Source organism: Vipera ursinii, assembly GCF_947247035.1.
Source record: "Vipera ursinii genome assembly, chromosome: 1".
Taxonomy (NCBI): Eukaryota; Metazoa; Chordata; class Lepidosauria; order Squamata; family Viperidae; genus Vipera; species Vipera ursinii.
The window spans coordinates 27,560,401-27,578,490 of record NC_139512.1 but is presented as its reverse complement, the minus strand read 5'-3'; the positions used below and the strand labels follow the sequence as shown (position 1 = coordinate 27,578,490).

Sequence of the window (18,090 nt, the reverse complement as noted above, 5' to 3'; positions counted from 1 at the left end):
CAGTCGCACGGGTTGTGATGGGTGTATCCCAATACTCCCATATTACACCCCTCCTGCGTGAGCTGCATTGGTTACCAGTTGCCCTCTGGGTGAGATTTAAGGTGCTGGTTCTTACCTATAAAGCCCTACATGGCTGAGGCCCGGGATATTTGCAGGACCGTCTGCTGCCAGGAACGACTTCCCATCACCCAGTGCGCTCACACAGGGAGGGCCTCCTCAGGGTGCCGTCGGCTAGACAATGTCGGCTGGCGACCCCCGGGGGGGCCTTCTCTGCGGGAGCGCCTGCCCTGTGGAATCAGCTTCCCCTTGAGCTCCGGATGGCCCCGGATCTCCGGTCCTTTCATCGTGCCCTCAAAACATTTCTTTTCCATCATGCTGACCTGGACTGACAATAGGGTTTTTTAAAAAAAATGTTTTTAATATTTTATCACTGGGGCTTGTTAGTTTAATCTTTTTTTAACATTTGTATTATTGTGTTTTATTGTTGTTAGCCGCCCTGAGTCCTTCGGGAGATAGGGCGGCATATAAGTCCCAATAATAAATAAATAAACTTGCTGAAAATAAACTTGAAACGCCAGCAAAAAAACATGAAATGACAAAAACCCAATAGGACATGAGGTGCTTAGTTCTTGCCACACAATTTAATCTGACATCAAAACCGGTTCTAATACCACATACTGATAATATAGTTAATTCTTTAACCAACTTGGTTATCTTATTTATATTACAGCTGATGTTATACTGCTGTTAACACCGACATTCTAAATGGCAAGGTAAGCAAAGCTGACTAGTTGAATTTTATTTATTTACACAAATAATATTCTACATTTCTGTTTAATCTCTATGATTACCTATAACATTTCTGCTTCAGGGTCAGCTCTGTACTCCTCACTTAGATTAAAATACTCTATCAACTATGTAGTGTATCTTTTAATGTTCAATATAATCTATTTGACATTTATAGGCGAATGCATTGTATTTCAAGCTGAAGGTTATCCTCACAAAATTTTTGTGAAGTTTGCACCAGAATACATGCCCATAGCAACACCTACAAAAAAGTTATATGGGAACTGCCAGTTATATAAGTTTGATCTTACATTTATAGTTAAAAGATACTCAGGCAAAAGATTTCCCCCGACAGAAAGAATCCAGCACTGAAAGTAAAATTTAACTTCTCTCACAATGAAAAACCAGCCCTAATATTTTTATTGGCCCACCGTTCTTAGACAAATCAAGATCCAAAGCTTTATATGTATATTTTTTAAAACTACATAAATTGAAAACGAACAGCTATTTCTCCTCAACTGCCTATAGCAATCTTAAAAACATTAATGCAATCTGGCAGAATTCTCAGTTAATATATAAAATGCTAGAAAACCAAAGAAAAGCGTGGAACAAACAAAAATCACATGTGGCTGCCCAAACAAAACATTGGTTTGGACAGGATGTTGTCTATTTTGTTACCGTCTTTTTATTTTGCTTTAAAAAAAACACTCTGCTTTGAAAAACAAATAAGGTGGTAAGGTTCCCAGTAGGGTGCAATCTTAAGTCAATTTAAACAAACAAACTTACCCTAATTTTCCCAGCAATTCCACCTCTGGAACCAATGGTCCATATGCCTCTACATGCAGTGGCTTATAGTCATAGAGTACTTCTTCAATCTTTTGAACAGGCACTAAGGAAATATGCTGACCCTGTTGAAAAATATATAGGGAGATATCTAAGTTGTGGCTCAGTTTAGATGATTCATAATAAGAAGTTGTTATTCTTACAAAAGCTGAATTAAAAACTAAAAATTGAGCATTCAGTAGCTATTATACAATCTATTTTCTGCTTCTAAGATGACATTGTTTCCAAACATCTTAATCTTAGAAAAATAATGGTTTGTTAGCTATAATTCCTAAAGATGGAGGTGTGGAAAATAAAATTAGTTGACACCAGATTTACACTAAGTGCTGCTACTTCCCTCTGTGGCAGATGAATTTAACAGATAAAGTTACATTTCTCATAAGCAATACCAAGTAACAGTGAGATGAGTAGTGAATACATTTAATAAATACATAAATCGATAAATAAACAGAGTAAAGCAAGACCAAGCTCTAAATGAGAAGTGGAAGCTACTTTTACATTATCCTAATATCTATCTATCTATCTATCTATCTATCTATCTATCTATCTATCTATCTATCTATCTATCTACCTACCTACCTAACTAACTACCTAATCTTAAACTACCACAGGTGATGGCTATAAGAATTGATGTTTGCTGTAACATTAAAATTAATTCAACAAATTCCTACAGAACTTTAAAAAAATAATTTGCATTCCTCAAATTAGCCTTCAGACAAGAGTGTCTTTAAAATTCTTCAGGGTCTGCCATTAAAGCAAGGTACCACAATAGGATCTAAATTTGAGAGAGTCCAGGCTCCACTGGAGTTGGGCAGCTATAATGAATTTAAAGAAATAAATGAATGAGCCTTTATTGTCAAAGTACAACCATGTATACATTGAGATTGTATACATAATATACAATCTGCATTTGTTACAGGCTATACATTTTTCCATGCTGTTTAGCCATGATATTAACACAAATGGAAGCTTCAATATAATTGTACAAAAATCAAGTTTATGCTTATCAGAGTTGGGAATAATTACACATACATACAGACATCTCTCTCCCCCCCAAAAAAAACCAGAGCCCTGCTGTGGTGCCTCATTGTGGCAGAGAGGGTGGTGTTTAAGATTTGTATGGCTGCCCACCTTAGAACACAACTCTGGGCAGCTTGCAAGAATAAAACCAATAAAATAAACAAAACTATAAAACAAAAATCTAGCAACTCAGCCCTCCTCCTTGTATGCCTCCAACAAAACCATCCACAAGCACTCATCTCACCCTAATCCAGCCCTGGAGAAATAGGTGCAATAGATTACACACTCCTTGAAGAATTAGAAGATCCCTTCCAGTTTGCATTGGTTGCAGCGTAGCACAGTATTCAGATACTATCTTATAATTAATTGTTTGATTAGTTGAAATAAGTCAGCTTCAAAATCTTGTTCTGAAAATATATTCTTTCAAAGATTGGATTGCCCATCAAGGTAACATTAACTCTAGGTTGTAATCCCATTTTTGTATTGCTTAATTCTAGTCTCTCAGTTCCTATCTCTCTGATGAAATCGGGCAGAGTGGGCGTGCTCAAAGACAATCAGAAATGTAATCCATCAGAAGATAGACAAATTTACTACAATTTCTCCACAATTTCCAGATAAAATAAATGTCTGCTTAATATAGAAGTGTACAAATCCCATAAATAGACAGACAGACAGACAGACAGACAGACAGACAGATAGATAGAACCAGTCTACCCACCTGTGGAGCACGTTTAAGGATTATCTCACATGGAGCTATTGAGTTTTTTCCACCTATTCCATCAATACATCAAAACATTCTGGATTGCTGCTATATTTATAGCAGCAGGTGTTCATTAGGATGGGACAGAAGAGTTAGTGGGTGCTTCTTGAAAGAAGACACTTATTATTATTATGTTTTTCAGAAACAGTTGTCAAACTCATTTGTATTCCATTCACACTTTAACACCCTGATATAACCATGCAGAATTTAACAATAACTAAAGAAAATATATAACGTATTATAGTGGTCTTTATTTTGGTCCTGAAAAGAACACCTTATTTAGGTAAACAGAATTCATTCCTGGAGATTTTGAAAAGGCTCAAGTTCAATGGTATAGGATGGCTTCAATCTACTAAGTCCCAGCCCATGGTTTGACATTTCTATTTAAGGGGTTCAAATAGAACTGGAAAAGAGACCTCTGCCTGAAAACCTGGAGAATCAATATTGGATTGATCAGCGTCCACACTAAAACATCTTCATGTCTTGCTAATTAGTTCAACAAATAGTACACACTGGCATTTGAGGACCATAAAAGAAAAATGATAATACAGATGCTGGTGGAAAATCACACTAAATCTGAAGCAGCAAGCTCAGGCAGGAAACCCTATACCATTTCAGACAAATGGCTGTCCAGTCTCTTCTTAAAAACTTCCAGTGTTGGAGCATTCACAGCTTCTGGAGGCAGGTTGTTCCACTGGTTAATTGTTCTGTCAGGAAGTTTCTCCTTAGTTCTAGGTTGCTACTCTCCTTAGTAGAAATGATAGACCAGCTGACCACATGTGTGCTTGCTCAGTCATTGTCCAAGTACCAATAACATATAAGAAAGAGACCAGAGCTTTTGCTTATGCTTCTTCCTCCTTAAACTGGATTGGGCAATCTTACTAAAAGAGAATGTCCCCTGGCAGGACTAAACACACAGCAGAATATAACCAGTTAAACCTTAAAGAGTGCATTGCAGTACGTCAGGCTGCCTTAGGAAACTCATAAGGGTGCCATGTGATTTTATTTTATTTTTTTAGACATTCATTTGTGATGTCATATCTTTCCAGAGATGGGTTTTCAGCAATCTTTTGTCTTGGGGGTATTGTTAAAAAGAAAATTACTCACACACTAATGCCATGATAATCATTGCAACCAAGTGATACTTTTCTGTAATTGATCACAAATATCAAGTTGTTGACTGCCTTTTAAATCAAAGTTAAATCTCTTTCAGATTGATAATCAATCAATCAATCAATCAATAATCTACTGAAGTTGGATTTTGGATATCTGGTCTCTTTTTCAAGAATGTTCAGTTGTGTAGGGTCAAAAGTTATCAAGGAATAACTTTCCTCTATCTTGTTGAATGTTGAATTAAAACATTAAACATTAAGATAAGCGTTGAGATTAAAAAATCACATCTAAGGAGTAAAATAATGGAATATCTAATTCTATTACTTATGGAATATATACCGTATGCTGAAAACAAAGCTAGACTCTAGCAGTTAATAACATTTTTGGAACACAATGATAAAAATGATGAATTACTTTTATATAAAAGTAAAAAGAACAAAAGCTTATTTATCCACACCAATATGTGTCCATTATTTTTCTCATAATGACTTGAGCCAAAAATTTCTTGTGAAATTGAAAGGAAATTCCTGATTGCATCAAAAGCAATAAATATAAATTATTCTAGTGCTTTTGTCCTGCTGCACCTCTCCCCCTCCATATTATATTACACATGATCTCCTTAATTACATTTTGGGAAATATTAATATTGCTCCCCGCATCTGTCTGAACTCATAATATGACCCCAATCAAATTCTACAATTCAGTGTGCCTATATATACATGAAATATTAATTGTGGTGGGACCACAGCCTTTCCCCACATAATTTCATTTTTCTCTATCTCCAGAATTAGGGAGAAAAGCAAGAGTGGGAGATCAGGATGCTGCCAGTGGGAAAATTCTTGGCTAGAACCCTGGGAAGTCAAAGTATAAGCAGACATTTTTATTTTATGTCTATTTTAGGTATACATACTGTAGTTGGATACTCCAAATGAAACTGTTCATAAAACAAACATTTATTAATCTCAATAGGATTGAGATTTTATTCCAAACACATATTTTCTGCTGTATCAACTATGCATTCAGGTCTCCCTTGTGCTATGTCAGAACAAACAGTGTTTTTTATTTCAATATGTGCTTGTACTGTATTCTTCACTATAAAATTTGGAGATTACATTTAATCTACATACGACACAGAGCATGTTAGTAAACTTTAAAAATAAGCACAATAATTTGAAGCAATTAGCAGAGAAATCTGTTTAAAGACTAACATCTCTCTGAAGCCTTTTTGGAAATAGCTCCCTAAACAGAAGCACTCACTTTCCACCTGTTGCTGTCACATCTGTTCATGCCATTCAGGCACATTTGCTAGTGCACATTCCTGTGTTTACTAATTAATCTCTCCATTGCTCTTCCCCAATGGCTATCTGCCATTTGCAATGTGTGCCCCTTTTTCATTTAAAGGGATAAAGGAGGGTAAGAGTTTTGATTGAATTTTCCTAGTCTTTTTCTTAAAAAGAAATCAGTGCCTATAAAATGTTGATATTCATTGTAAGTAAGCCACCTTAAAATTGAGAAGCCAAAATATGGAGTACATTTTTACTTTATATATGAATCTGTTTCCATGAATTCTGCATAAATCTCATGACTTTTATAGTATTCATAATTTTATAAGCCTCTTATCATGCTGTTCATTAAAATCATCACATTACTAAACTAAGCCCCCCCATGCTTTAGAAAGTAATGCATTAGCCAATGTCCTAAGAATTATGTATTTGCTGCACCATTTTTTTAAAAAATAATATTTAAATCTCCAGCAAGTCAGATTTACACATTAACAAAGTAGGTTAACTGTTGCATGACTGACTTTTCTGACCTTGCCTCTGTTCTGCCAGTTTCTCTCTTGGGATATGGGGACGGGAAGGGGGATGTCACCTATCAAATATCGCTGGCCAGCTCACACTCAATGTAGGGATTATTTGCGAAGAATATGCCACTCAGTGCTAAGACCCTCACAGGAGATCCGCTCCATTACAAGGAAAATGTTTAGAGGCATGTTTCAGTGATAAGAACTTAGGGAAGTTTTTGTCTTTCGTCTTTCCTCATGAAAGTGCTTAGGACTTGGATCGTTCTAGTTACCAATAATACTCTGGCTGAAGAAATTAAGTGAAAGGAGGTTTCAGATTTCTAGAGGTGGTTTGCTTAAGAAAGAATGAATTGCATTTCACCCATTTCAAGTGAGATTTCAAGTACTTTCCCTCCCCATCACCATAAAGCTGTTCTCATTTGGTAATGCAAACTAGCTCCTTGACCTTCACAACAACCTCTGAGAAAACAGTTGTACATTCTACTGTGGTATAAATCCTTGCAGACAAGTCGAACCTGTTCTTTCTGGCATCTTGCCCTTCAGACGACTATTCCCTCTAGATTTTACTGTATTGTGAAAGACCAGTGAAGAGGCATTCACTGCACTATCTTCAGGTTTAACCCTAAATCAAGTTTAACCCTATTTCACTTGTAAAAAGTAGTTTAACAAATCGGATGTTGAAATTAAATATTTAATAAAATGACATTTTTTAAAAAAATGTTCACCAAACAAGAACCAAATTTAATGTTTAAAAAACTAAATTTCATTACTGTAGATGTAAGTAGGTGGAAATGATGACAGTGGTATATAATTACTTTTTCAATTATTTCCAGTCAGGATGTTTGTTACATGTTTATTTTTCCCCCCAACAAACTGCAGAATAAATAATACTTTATTTAATACTGAATAATCTTTTTACCTTAACTGCCACATTCAATGTACATGTGGTACATTGTTCACTGAAAGCTTCTATCTAGTGATTTTCCCAAATATTTGTACAAATATAATATTTCATTTTCTTCTATTCATTTTTCACTATTCCTTTATGGTAGAATTCTGACACACAGTTTGAACCATGGGAATTAATGCATAATATAATATAATATTCTATTACAAGACTGTTAGTAATAACCAGTATTTATGAAGTCTGTAAATTAAAGGAAGCATGTAATTATTATACACCATTTGGAAATCCCAACATGAACATAGTTAATCTTTTAGATATTTTACAAAATCAATAATTTATTAAACAAATTTTGTTTTTTGAACTATGTTAATAATTGCTCAAAAGAAAATATTTTTCATCTGTCATTTGGGACACAAAGATAGTATTCTGCAAGTACAACAGGCCTTTTATTAATATATTAGTATTTTATGTGACTATAGAAGAGAAATAGTTCTTTACATTAAATTATTCATCTTCTTATCCAAAGTGTTTTTCAAATCTGAAACTGTAAAGATTCCCTAAGAACTTTATAATATGAATCAAGATGATTAAAGAACTGGAAATTAAATTTTAAGAGTCAGACCAAGTGACCTGAGTATTCTTAACAGTGAGAAAATAGGGGGGAAATCTTAGTGTAGTGTGTAAATCCTTTTCTCTATTACCTGTACAGTACCCAGAATAATGGTATCAAATGACCAGAAGCCAAATTATTATTCAATATTAGGAAAAATTTCCTGATTGTAAGAACACATCAAGAGTGGAAGTAGTTGCCAAAAGAAACGGGTATTGGATTTGTAAAAAGCCACCCAGCTTCATTTTATAGGGAAGATGGGCCACATAAAAAAAATTTAATTAATAAAAATTATTTTGGGGAGGAAGGGGATTTTATGGAGAAACATCTCAAAACTACATAATAAAACATTAATGCCACAAATACGTTAATACAAATTCTTATGAAATATATTCATTCACATGCCTTTCTGGTAATATAATAAAATACCTCCTTACAGGACAGCATAATTATATTCTTTTGTCAAATAAACTACTATATTACAAGTTTATTCCCGCTATTCAAGGATATGAATTACTTCTGAAATTGTTTTTTTACAAGGCGCCTCCAATTACAGAATATTATTACCAGATAAAATGCTGCATGGGACTCAACGAAATAGAAACCAAGTTTCTATGAGCTCCCTCCTCCAATTTTGAGAAAGAAGGGAGCATTCCAACATGTGTACATTCATCCAACAATCAGTTCCCCAATTAATCACTAGAGGGATAATTTCCTTCATAATAACAGCAAATATTTTGCAATGTACTGCTCAAGCTACTGCAAAGGAGTTTCAGAGATATTACAGGGCAGAATACCACTGTCAAAAGTTAGTGGCTCCAAAATAAATAGCCATTTAGCTACAATCATGTTCTGATTAGACTAACAAATAATTAATATTGAAATAACCATAAGCCACAACCACAAGACAAGCTAATGCATGAAAAACCAAGAACAAGACTTCAAAGTAAGAAAAGACAACATATAGCTCATGAGCACTAAACATAAATTAAAATTAAATCACAGGAACTTTATATTTCTTTATTTATATTAGCTCAAGAAACTTACACCTCAAACATCCTGTAATTTCTTTGTTGAAAAAGAAACAGGAGAAATTACTGCAATATTAGCATTAGTATTTTCAATTAGGGACCTCAGCAGAAAATGAGTTCTACTTTGACAAAATTAAAATATGTTGATTCAGCTATTATTTTTAGCTTTTTCTTATTTCAGCTCTTTTCTCAAAATAAGCTGTCTCAGGTAACTGAAATTCATCAACAAAGAGAACTATGAGGAACTGATACTTTCCAAACTAAGCTCTGTATACATACATACGCATACTCCCAGCCTTTTAGTAGTTCCATTGACCTTAGCCATCATTTCAAAAAACACATTTTTTTTGGAAGATCAGTAAATTAACTTGCATTTAACACTTACTGTCATCCTGCCCCCAATGTTTACTAGGCAAAATGCTCAACAACACATGGAGATTCTCTACTACTCAACACAGGTGTATCCAACCCACGGCCTGGGTTCAGCTAGTAATGCAACTCACAAATGGTAAACTTTTAATATTATGTGATTTTATATTATAAAACCATATTATATATTTTATATCCAGCCCAAGACAATTCCTCTTCACTCAGTGCAGCCCAGGCAAGACAAAAGGTTGGATACCCATGATCTAACCCCACAGTCCTTTCCCCTCACCATTTTACCAATTGTAAAGCAAAAGTCTGAACTCAACATATCTTTTTCTTTTACTTTATATCTTGCAGAACTAAGCTACAAGGAGAAGTGAGCTTGATTAATCCTCTCAGAACCAATTATATTAGTTTTAAACCAACATATTCCAACAGCATTAGATAGAGGAAGGGTTAGGACGCTGAGCTTGTCGATCAGATGGTCGGCAGTTTGGCGGGTCGAATCCCGAGTGCCGCGTAACAGACTGAGCGCCTGTTACTCGTCCCAGCTTCTGCCAACCTAGCAGTTCGAAAGCAGGTAAAAATGCAAGTAGAAAAATAGGGACCGCTCCAGTGGGAAGGTAACAGCGTTCCGTGTGCCTTTGGTGTCTAGTCATGCCGGCCACATGACCACAGAGACGTCCTCGGACAAGCGCTGGCTCTTTGGCTTTGAAACGGAGATGAGCACCGGCCCCTAGAGTCGGAAACAACTAGCACGCATGTGCGGGGGAACCTTTACCTTTACTTTAAGACAAATTCTCTCACATTCTATTGACAAAATTTATACCTCCCATAAATTCACTCTAACTAGGTTTGTACATCACACTGTATGTACATCACACTGTATGTCCCTAAGCCATGATTTGCTTAATCATGATTGGTTGAGCAATAATAAATTGGATTCACATAATACATTTACCCCTACATCATGGTTCACTAACTACAATAAATAGGTTTGCATAACATGTTAAGCCAAAAAAAAAACAACCCACCACCACTTGATATAGCATGATTTGTGAACAGAGCTCATGTGTTGCAGATTTACACTAAACAGGGTATAGAGTATTTAACTTTATCAGATTTATTTACAGGTCCTGAGTTTAAAACTATCAGTTGTTACCAGGTGTGAATACGTTAAATTCAAAATGTCCCAGAGAAAATACTTTAAATTCTTGTTTAATTTATTTTCATGCAATACTTAAATAAAAATATTGCATAGGTGTGATTTTTAATGGACCAGCACAACTTCTATTTTTATGGGTTTGGAAAGACCTAATAATATGCTCAGAAACACAAAACGCTAGGTTAATTACTTGAAAAGAAACAAGGCCAATTAACAACCACAAAAAAGAAATAAGCCATTAAACCTTTTAAAATGAACCATCTTTCCTCCTCCCTCCCTCCTTTCCAAACAATCAAAGAAGGTTCTTTCAACAGTAACTGACAGTAGGCGTTTTTTCCTCAATTCCATCTTGATGGACATCCCCAAAACAGCCTGGGTACAACAAGGGGGTGCCAGCTTTTGATGCCAGATGATGGTTGCATGGAACAATAACCTCTTCTCCACCCGTGAACACCTGAGCAAACACCCTTCCTAAAAACTATTGTTTAGGACTACTTCTTCATTAGAGTGCATTGTCCCTTTGATCCAAAAATCTTTTCTCCTTAGCATATGCAGGCAATCAATGATTATACTTAAACTCCAGGCAATTCTGATTATAAAATAGGAAGCAAAATAAATGCATTTTAATGTGAAATTTTCTTTCATTACCAACATTTTTTCCCATTGGTTAAAATTCTACTAATCATTTTTCTGCTTTAATTTCTTTGCAGTTTGCAGTTTTTTTTAATATATTAATTAGGAGGCAGAAAGAAAAAACTTGCACCAAGCAAAACAGAAAGTAGCAACTTACAATTCAATTTTTAAACTGCTGGACAGCAGCAAGTAGGTTACTCATTTGATTTTTAGTTTAGAAAATTATATCTAATTATATTTTCTTAAAAACAACTATTCACCATTTAATGATGGGTTTAAAAGCAGAATTAAACAAATCTATAAATAAAACTAATCTTGATGTAAAGAGGTAAGAGAAAGTAAAGATCAGCTAAGGCTTATAAGGAAAAATGTGCCACAAGCACCACTGTGGTAATTAAGTTTTTTTTTTTAATCAGCTATCAGTCTGCTTTTTTATCATTGTTTGATTATGACAACTCTGACTCCAAAATAACTTTGCTTTGCAAAACCTTTTGCCTTGAATGATCTGAAACATCTGCCTTTTAATTACTTTTATTTATATTTTAATCCTGTCTCTTTATGGCATGCATGGATGTCTTCTTACCCATTTTACGTCATTTTATAAAAATCAAGTTAGACTGAGAGATAATGTCTGGCCCCAAATGTGTGCAACAGCAGCAATCTGACATGATATCTTTCTAGCCACAATCCAATTCTCTAATGTATTTATTTATTCATTTATTTTAAAACACTTGTTTGGTTGTTCATCTCACGCACCATAACCCTGGGCAACTAACAAACAATAAAAGCAGTAAAAAGCATAAAAACCATCACAAAAATTACTGTCGCCTCAAAAAGCAACATACCCCCACATATCCCAATTTTATTGGACTCCAATAAATTTCAGTTTGCCCACCCACTTTCTGCAAGGTTAGGAGGGTAGGGGCCTTCTTGAATCTCAGATGAAGGATCTTTCAAAGATTAGGAGCCACTATCAGTCCCACCGCCAGGATCTTTCTAAACATTTAAGGGAAGGGACTTGGAGTATGTCTATTCTATCCTAGAGAGAGGGGTGGGGGATATCCTGAGGAAGAGCAGTCCTGCAAATAGCATACCTGTACCATGGTATGACCTTTCTCAGTAGTTTCATGTAGCTATTAAAGAAGAGGGGCAAAAACAGAAGCATTCCACATTGCGGGGACATAGCTCAATTCCCACCCCCCAACTACACCAAAACCACCTGGAATCTGTCACAAGGAAAGAAAAAAACACTGCAAAACAATGTCCCCAACTCATATCCCTAACTCCTAAACTCCAGAGCTGATCCAGGAGGATACCATGGTTGATGATACCAAAAACAACTGACAGATGTCAGGACAAATACATCAACTGTCTCACCCTCCACAGTTCATTCACAAAAGAGGCCAACAACGTCTCATTGCTGTCACCCAATCTGAATCCTGACTGAAAAGAGTCCAAATAATCTGTTTCATCTAGGGGCCTCTGAAGCTGAGCACCCATCATCTGCTCAACAAACATTAATAACTACTTGGACTCAACTGCATGCCACCTACCAAGAGACCTTCACCAACCAGGAACGGCACTGGCCAGCACTAAATTGCAGAATTAATAGCCCTAAGGATCCTATCCACTTCCTCTGGTGTGACTGGCTAAATTTTTCCCATATAACAGAGCTCAGACATGACCCATTCACCTCCATATAACCCAACCAACCAACATAACGATTTTGAGTGAAGCTGAGAGACTTTATCCAATAGATGATGATGATGATGATGATGATGATGATGATGATGATGATGATGATTAAATTTCTATACCGCCCTTCTCCCGAAGGACTCAGGGCGGTGTACAGGGCAATAAATACAATAAAAATACAATGTACAAAAGTTAAAAAAGAATTAAACATTGTAGCCCAATTACAGTAAAAATAATAAAATTAATATTAAAACACCCCAAACCCATCAGACCAGGCCGGCTTGTTCAAATAAGTAAGTTTTTAGGTCACGGCGGAAGGAGCGAAGGTCAGGAGCCATCCGGAGCTCAACCGGTAAACGGTTCCAAAGGTCTGGCGCGCCCACAGAGAACGCCCTCCCCCTGGGGGCCGCCAGTCGACACTCTCTGACCGACAGCACCCTGAGGAGGCCCTCTCTGTGGCAGCGCACTGGACGAAGGGAAGTTGATGCCGGCAGCAGGTGTTCCCGTAAGTAATCCGGACCCATGCCATTTAGGGCTTTATAGGCCATCACCAGCACCTTGAATCTCACCCGGAGGGCAACCGGAAGCCAATGCAGCTCGCGGAGTAGAGGTGTTACATGGGAGTATCGGGAAACCCCCACCACCACTCGTGCGGCCGCATTCTGTACCAGCTGAAGCCTCCGAGTAGTCCTCAAGGGCAGCCCCATGTAGAGAGCATTGCAGTAGTCTAAACGAGAGGTCACGAGCGCATGAGTGACTGTACGCAAGGCATCCCGGTCCTTAGCATCCCGATGCTAAGAACATGCCTCACAGAAATCTAGCAAGGGCTGAACTGGCTTGGCCTTACTCAGAAAGAACCTGGCCACCCTAAATAGGACCACTGGCCAGATGTTTGCAGACACAATAAGAGCAGAGAAATGAACTCACTCCACTACTCAAATTCTGATTGAGAGCAGTTACCTAAATTGTAAAACTTGATAGGCTGTAGCAACCTGCATTACCAATGTCTAGGAAAGTTAAATCAGTCACATTTCTGAAATCAAATGTTAGCAAGCAACCAACCTCTTACATCAGGGGTGTCAAACTGGTGGTCTGTAGGCCGGATGCATCATAGTGAAACCGTGCCCACCCTATTGCCAGCAATGGCAAAAAAAGTCGTGATACGTCATTATACATCACAACACAACACATGACGTTGCGAGTTTGACACCCCTATCTTACATCAACCTGGCATCCTCCAAGCATATAAATTTCAACCCTAGAACATTCCACCAACATGGCCAATTGCTGAGAATGCTGGAAGTGGCAGTTTATACATACAGTACACGATGTCCAGGGTTAGGAAGTCTTACACCACTGTTTATCCTAAAATATAACTGAAATGGGGTGTACAATCATTTCAGCTACTAATTGTAGCAACATATTACCATCCACTGCAGACTATATTTGAAATAACACCCCCTGAAGCATTTGATCTCCTAGAAAGGATCCTCTCCATGAACAAAAAAGCAATGGGAATGTCGATCTATGAGGAAATTTATTTTGGTAACTGGAGTTGTAGACCAGCTACAGCCAAGAGAAACCAATATGCTAATTAATAATGAATATACAATACACAGGAGTAAGGGGAAGGGAACAGAAAAAAATCAAAGGTAAAAGCTCAAAATAATATCGGTAAAACTTTTTCTTCATGGTCCTATTTATGTGGCAATTAAAAAATGCTTAGACAATTACACTTGGAAATATTTTTAGAGGCAGGTAACCTAACCAAAACTCAGACAAGGGAATATTTGAATGTTAGTCTCCATAGACACAAGCCCTGTGTAATATAGAGAGACCATGAAGAATAAATAGATATTACTCTGTAATAATGAAGATAGTATACTTCTGTTGTGAATAGCTAGCCAGAACTCACAAAAGTTTAGTTTCCTTGCCATTCAAAATGCCAGAAAACATCTGAGGGGGAATACACAACTTCTTTCAGACAAAGGTATTACTAGCTCAGGAGACTTCCTCAACCTTTATCCTCCTAAACCAGGGGTAGGCAACCTCGGCTCTTTTATGACTCATGGACTTCAACTCCCAGAATTCCTGAGTCAGCATAGCTGACTCAGGAATTCTGGGAGTTGAAGTCCATGAGTCATAAAAGAGCCGAGGTTGCCTACCTCTGTCCTAAACAGAGAGGGGGGGGGATTCTCTTTCAGAAGACAGAAGCTGTTCTTTAGAGGAAAGGAGACAAGCAAGTAATAGCTCACCAGGACAGACGGAAGGATAAATCTGAGTTTATCCTACTTCGGCCCCAGATTAAAGCTTGTCCTCTTAGCAATGGCTCTGGAGAAATAGAAGTGTATATGGAATTTAATTTAGGCTTCTGAGACAAAGAAAGATGTTTCAGTTCAAACCCCCCTTCTACCGGGAGAAAAAAATATCTAAGGAATAAACTGAAACACAGTTTGATTTTGAGGCCAACTCTTGTCAGTTATTACATTTTAATTAAAATGCCTTTTCCGATTTATTTTACTTTGAAATTTTAAACTTAACGACTAGTATTCTAGCCCATAAAATCTAGCAGTAAAGCTGTATTTTTCCATTATATTTATATAGTGCAAGATTTAGCTATCCATGATTTATGCAACACATGGTCAAAACATGGTAATAAAAGAAGGAACACATTACAGACCTAACTGTTAAAAAAAACACACAGCAGAAATGAAAAGTTATATTGAGATAATCTATAAAATGTGCTTACATTGTATGAATGATGTGCTGTTCCTTCATAAAGCATGTAGGAAGTCAGCATTTCTCAAAAGTGTGAAGTATTTCCATGTGCTTAAAGTGTGAGCTTTCCAAAGCAAACAACTGTGGAAAGACAGAGAAGAGGGGGGAAAGCATATCTCCAGCCAGACATATTTTGGCTTGCTCTACCAGATATCTTCTCTCTTTCGAAATTTGAATTGCTCTTCTTTCTAATATGCATAAAGAGGCAGAAAGCAGCATATGTACCAAATTAAAAAACTTTAGAAGGAAAACAGCCAACAAAATGTTTAACTATACCAGACATGTCAAACACAAGGCCCGGGGGCCGGATCCGGCCCACGAAGTGGTTTCATGTGGCCCGTGAAGCCATCCTGGAAACAGGGATGGAACGGCCCCCACTGCCTTGGCCCTGGCCGAGAGACCCTCCTTCTGCCAGAGACCCTCAGATCTGTCCCACTCCTGCCCAGGCCCCCATAGGCACCCTTGATGCGAACGATGTAGAGCTGGCCACGCCCACCCAGTAGGCCATACACACTCTAGCCACACCCACCCAGTAGGCCACACCCACCCTGGCCATACCCACCCAGCCCCCTGAGGGCAACCGCAATGTTGATGCGGCCCTCCATGAAAATGAGTTTGACACCCCTGAACTATACAATAGGAAAATAAATAACCCCAAAACAAGATAAACATACAAGAAATAGATCAGAGATGTCAAACACAAGGCCCGGGGGCCAGATCCGGCCCATGAAGTGGTTTCATGCGGCCCGCGAAGCCATCCTGGAAACAGTGAGGGAACGGCCCCCACTGCCTTGGTCCTGGCCCAGAGACCCTCCTTCTGCCAGAGACCCTCAGATCTGTCCCACTCCTGCCCAGGCCCCCATAGACACCCTTGATGCGAACGATGTAGAGCTGGCCATGCCCACCCAGTAGGCCATACGCACTTTAGCCACGCCCACCCAGTAGGCCACGCCCACCCAGGCCACACCCACCCGGCCCCCTGAGGGCAATCGCAATGCTAATGCGGCCCTCAATGAAATTGAGTTTGACACCCCTGAAATAGATACAATGTAGCACAAAAGAATTTAGTTATGGAGTGGGATCCCCCTCAGGACTGAACAGACAAAACAGAATACAGGTTTTTTCTTCATCTGTAGTATTTCCAGAGAGAAAAACATCAGGTTCTCTAAGAGGTTGACTTTTTCAGATAGACAGATCAACAAGTAGCATTCAGCTAAAGCACACAAACAAATCATTCGCTCCCTCTCATTTCTAATTTCAGAAGTAAAAAGTAGCAAATTGATTTGTGGCCTAATGTGCTCTATCTCCCTGCCTGTAAAAGTGATCCCTCTGCTACTATGTCTATCGACGCCTTTTGCTGTATGTTTAGCTATTATTAAATTTCTCCATAGAGTCAATCAAGAGCTTATGTCAGAGGTAGCAGGCAACCTCTTAGAGCAGGGGTGTCAAACTGTCGGCCCATGGCCGAATGCATCACGCCAAAACCTTACCCACCCTATTGCCGGCAATGGGAAAAATGTCGTGATGCGTCACGACACGTCACGTGACATCGCGAGTTTGACACCCGTGCCTTAGAGCTAGTAAAGCATAATTACCTTCTTGGTTATATTATCTTCAAATACTCTTCTTTCTTGGGACCTCTGTGCTGGGTAGACTGAATCTTCAAAGCATCATTTTCACATCCATACATAGTAACACATACAACTTTTTTGGGGCAATTTAACTCTCCCAAGGTTATGTATGTACTTAGCAGTCTGAAACTAGTTAAATCTATTTTTGCTTGGTAGTGATCTTCTCTTTCTCTGGGTCCAAAAACTATTTTCCTGTCAGCTCCTTAGACCAGGGGTTGGCAACCTTAAACACTCAAAGAGCCACTTGGACCTGTTTCCCAGAGGAAAAAAACACTGGGAGCCGCAAAACCCGTGCGTGCGTGCATGCAAGGGGTGTAAACTTGATTGAAGAAGTTTAATTAAAAAGAAATAGAGGCTGCTATGCATGAGTTCTCTCTCTCTCTCTCTCTCTCTCTCTCTTTCTCTCTCTCTCTTTCTCTCTCTCTCCCTCCCGCTCTCTCTCTCCCCCCCTCTCTCTCCCTCTCTCCGATCTTCTGCTCACCTGGCAAGCTGGCTTCACGCTGTTGTGGACAAGCGGACACACATTCTTATTGGGCTGGCTCTCCCACCCTGCTTTCTGCTGCTTCCTGTGGAGATGCAGCAAAGGCAGGAGCCCCACCCAATAAGCTTGTCAGCTTCTCAGAGAACAGCATGAGTTACACACACACACACACACACACACACACACACAGAGAGAGAGAGAGAGAGAGAGAGAGAGAGAGAGAGAGAGAGAGAGAGAGAGAGAGAGAGAGAGAGAAGGGAACCGCAAGTGCCTCTCTCTGTCTCTGTCTCTCTCTGCAAATGGCTGGGACCCATACCTTAGACCAGTGTTTTTCAACCACTGTTCCGCGGCACACTAGATGTCGCCTGGTGTGCCGTGGGAAGAATTGAAAAAACACTGACCTAGGAGACAGCGGTGAGAGGAGGAGGAGGAGGAGGAGGAGGAGGAGGAGGAGGAGGAACAGC

At 38.4% G+C, this 18,090-nt stretch overlaps 1 protein-coding gene across 2 annotated transcripts in view; it reads right to left on the bottom strand.

Moving 5' to 3' along the window:
* Positions 1 to 18,090, bottom strand: part of MNAT1 (MNAT1 component of CDK activating kinase) — a 132,700-nt gene that overhangs the window by 44,152 nt on the left and 70,458 nt on the right. For both annotated transcript variants that reach the window (XM_083370343.1, XM_083370344.1), the window contains exon 7: positions 1,573 to 1,694. In XM_083370343.1, coding sequence (XP_083226469.1) covers positions 1,573 to 1,694 — 122 coding nt within the window. The remainder of the gene's footprint in view (positions 1 to 1,572; positions 1,695 to 18,090) is intronic.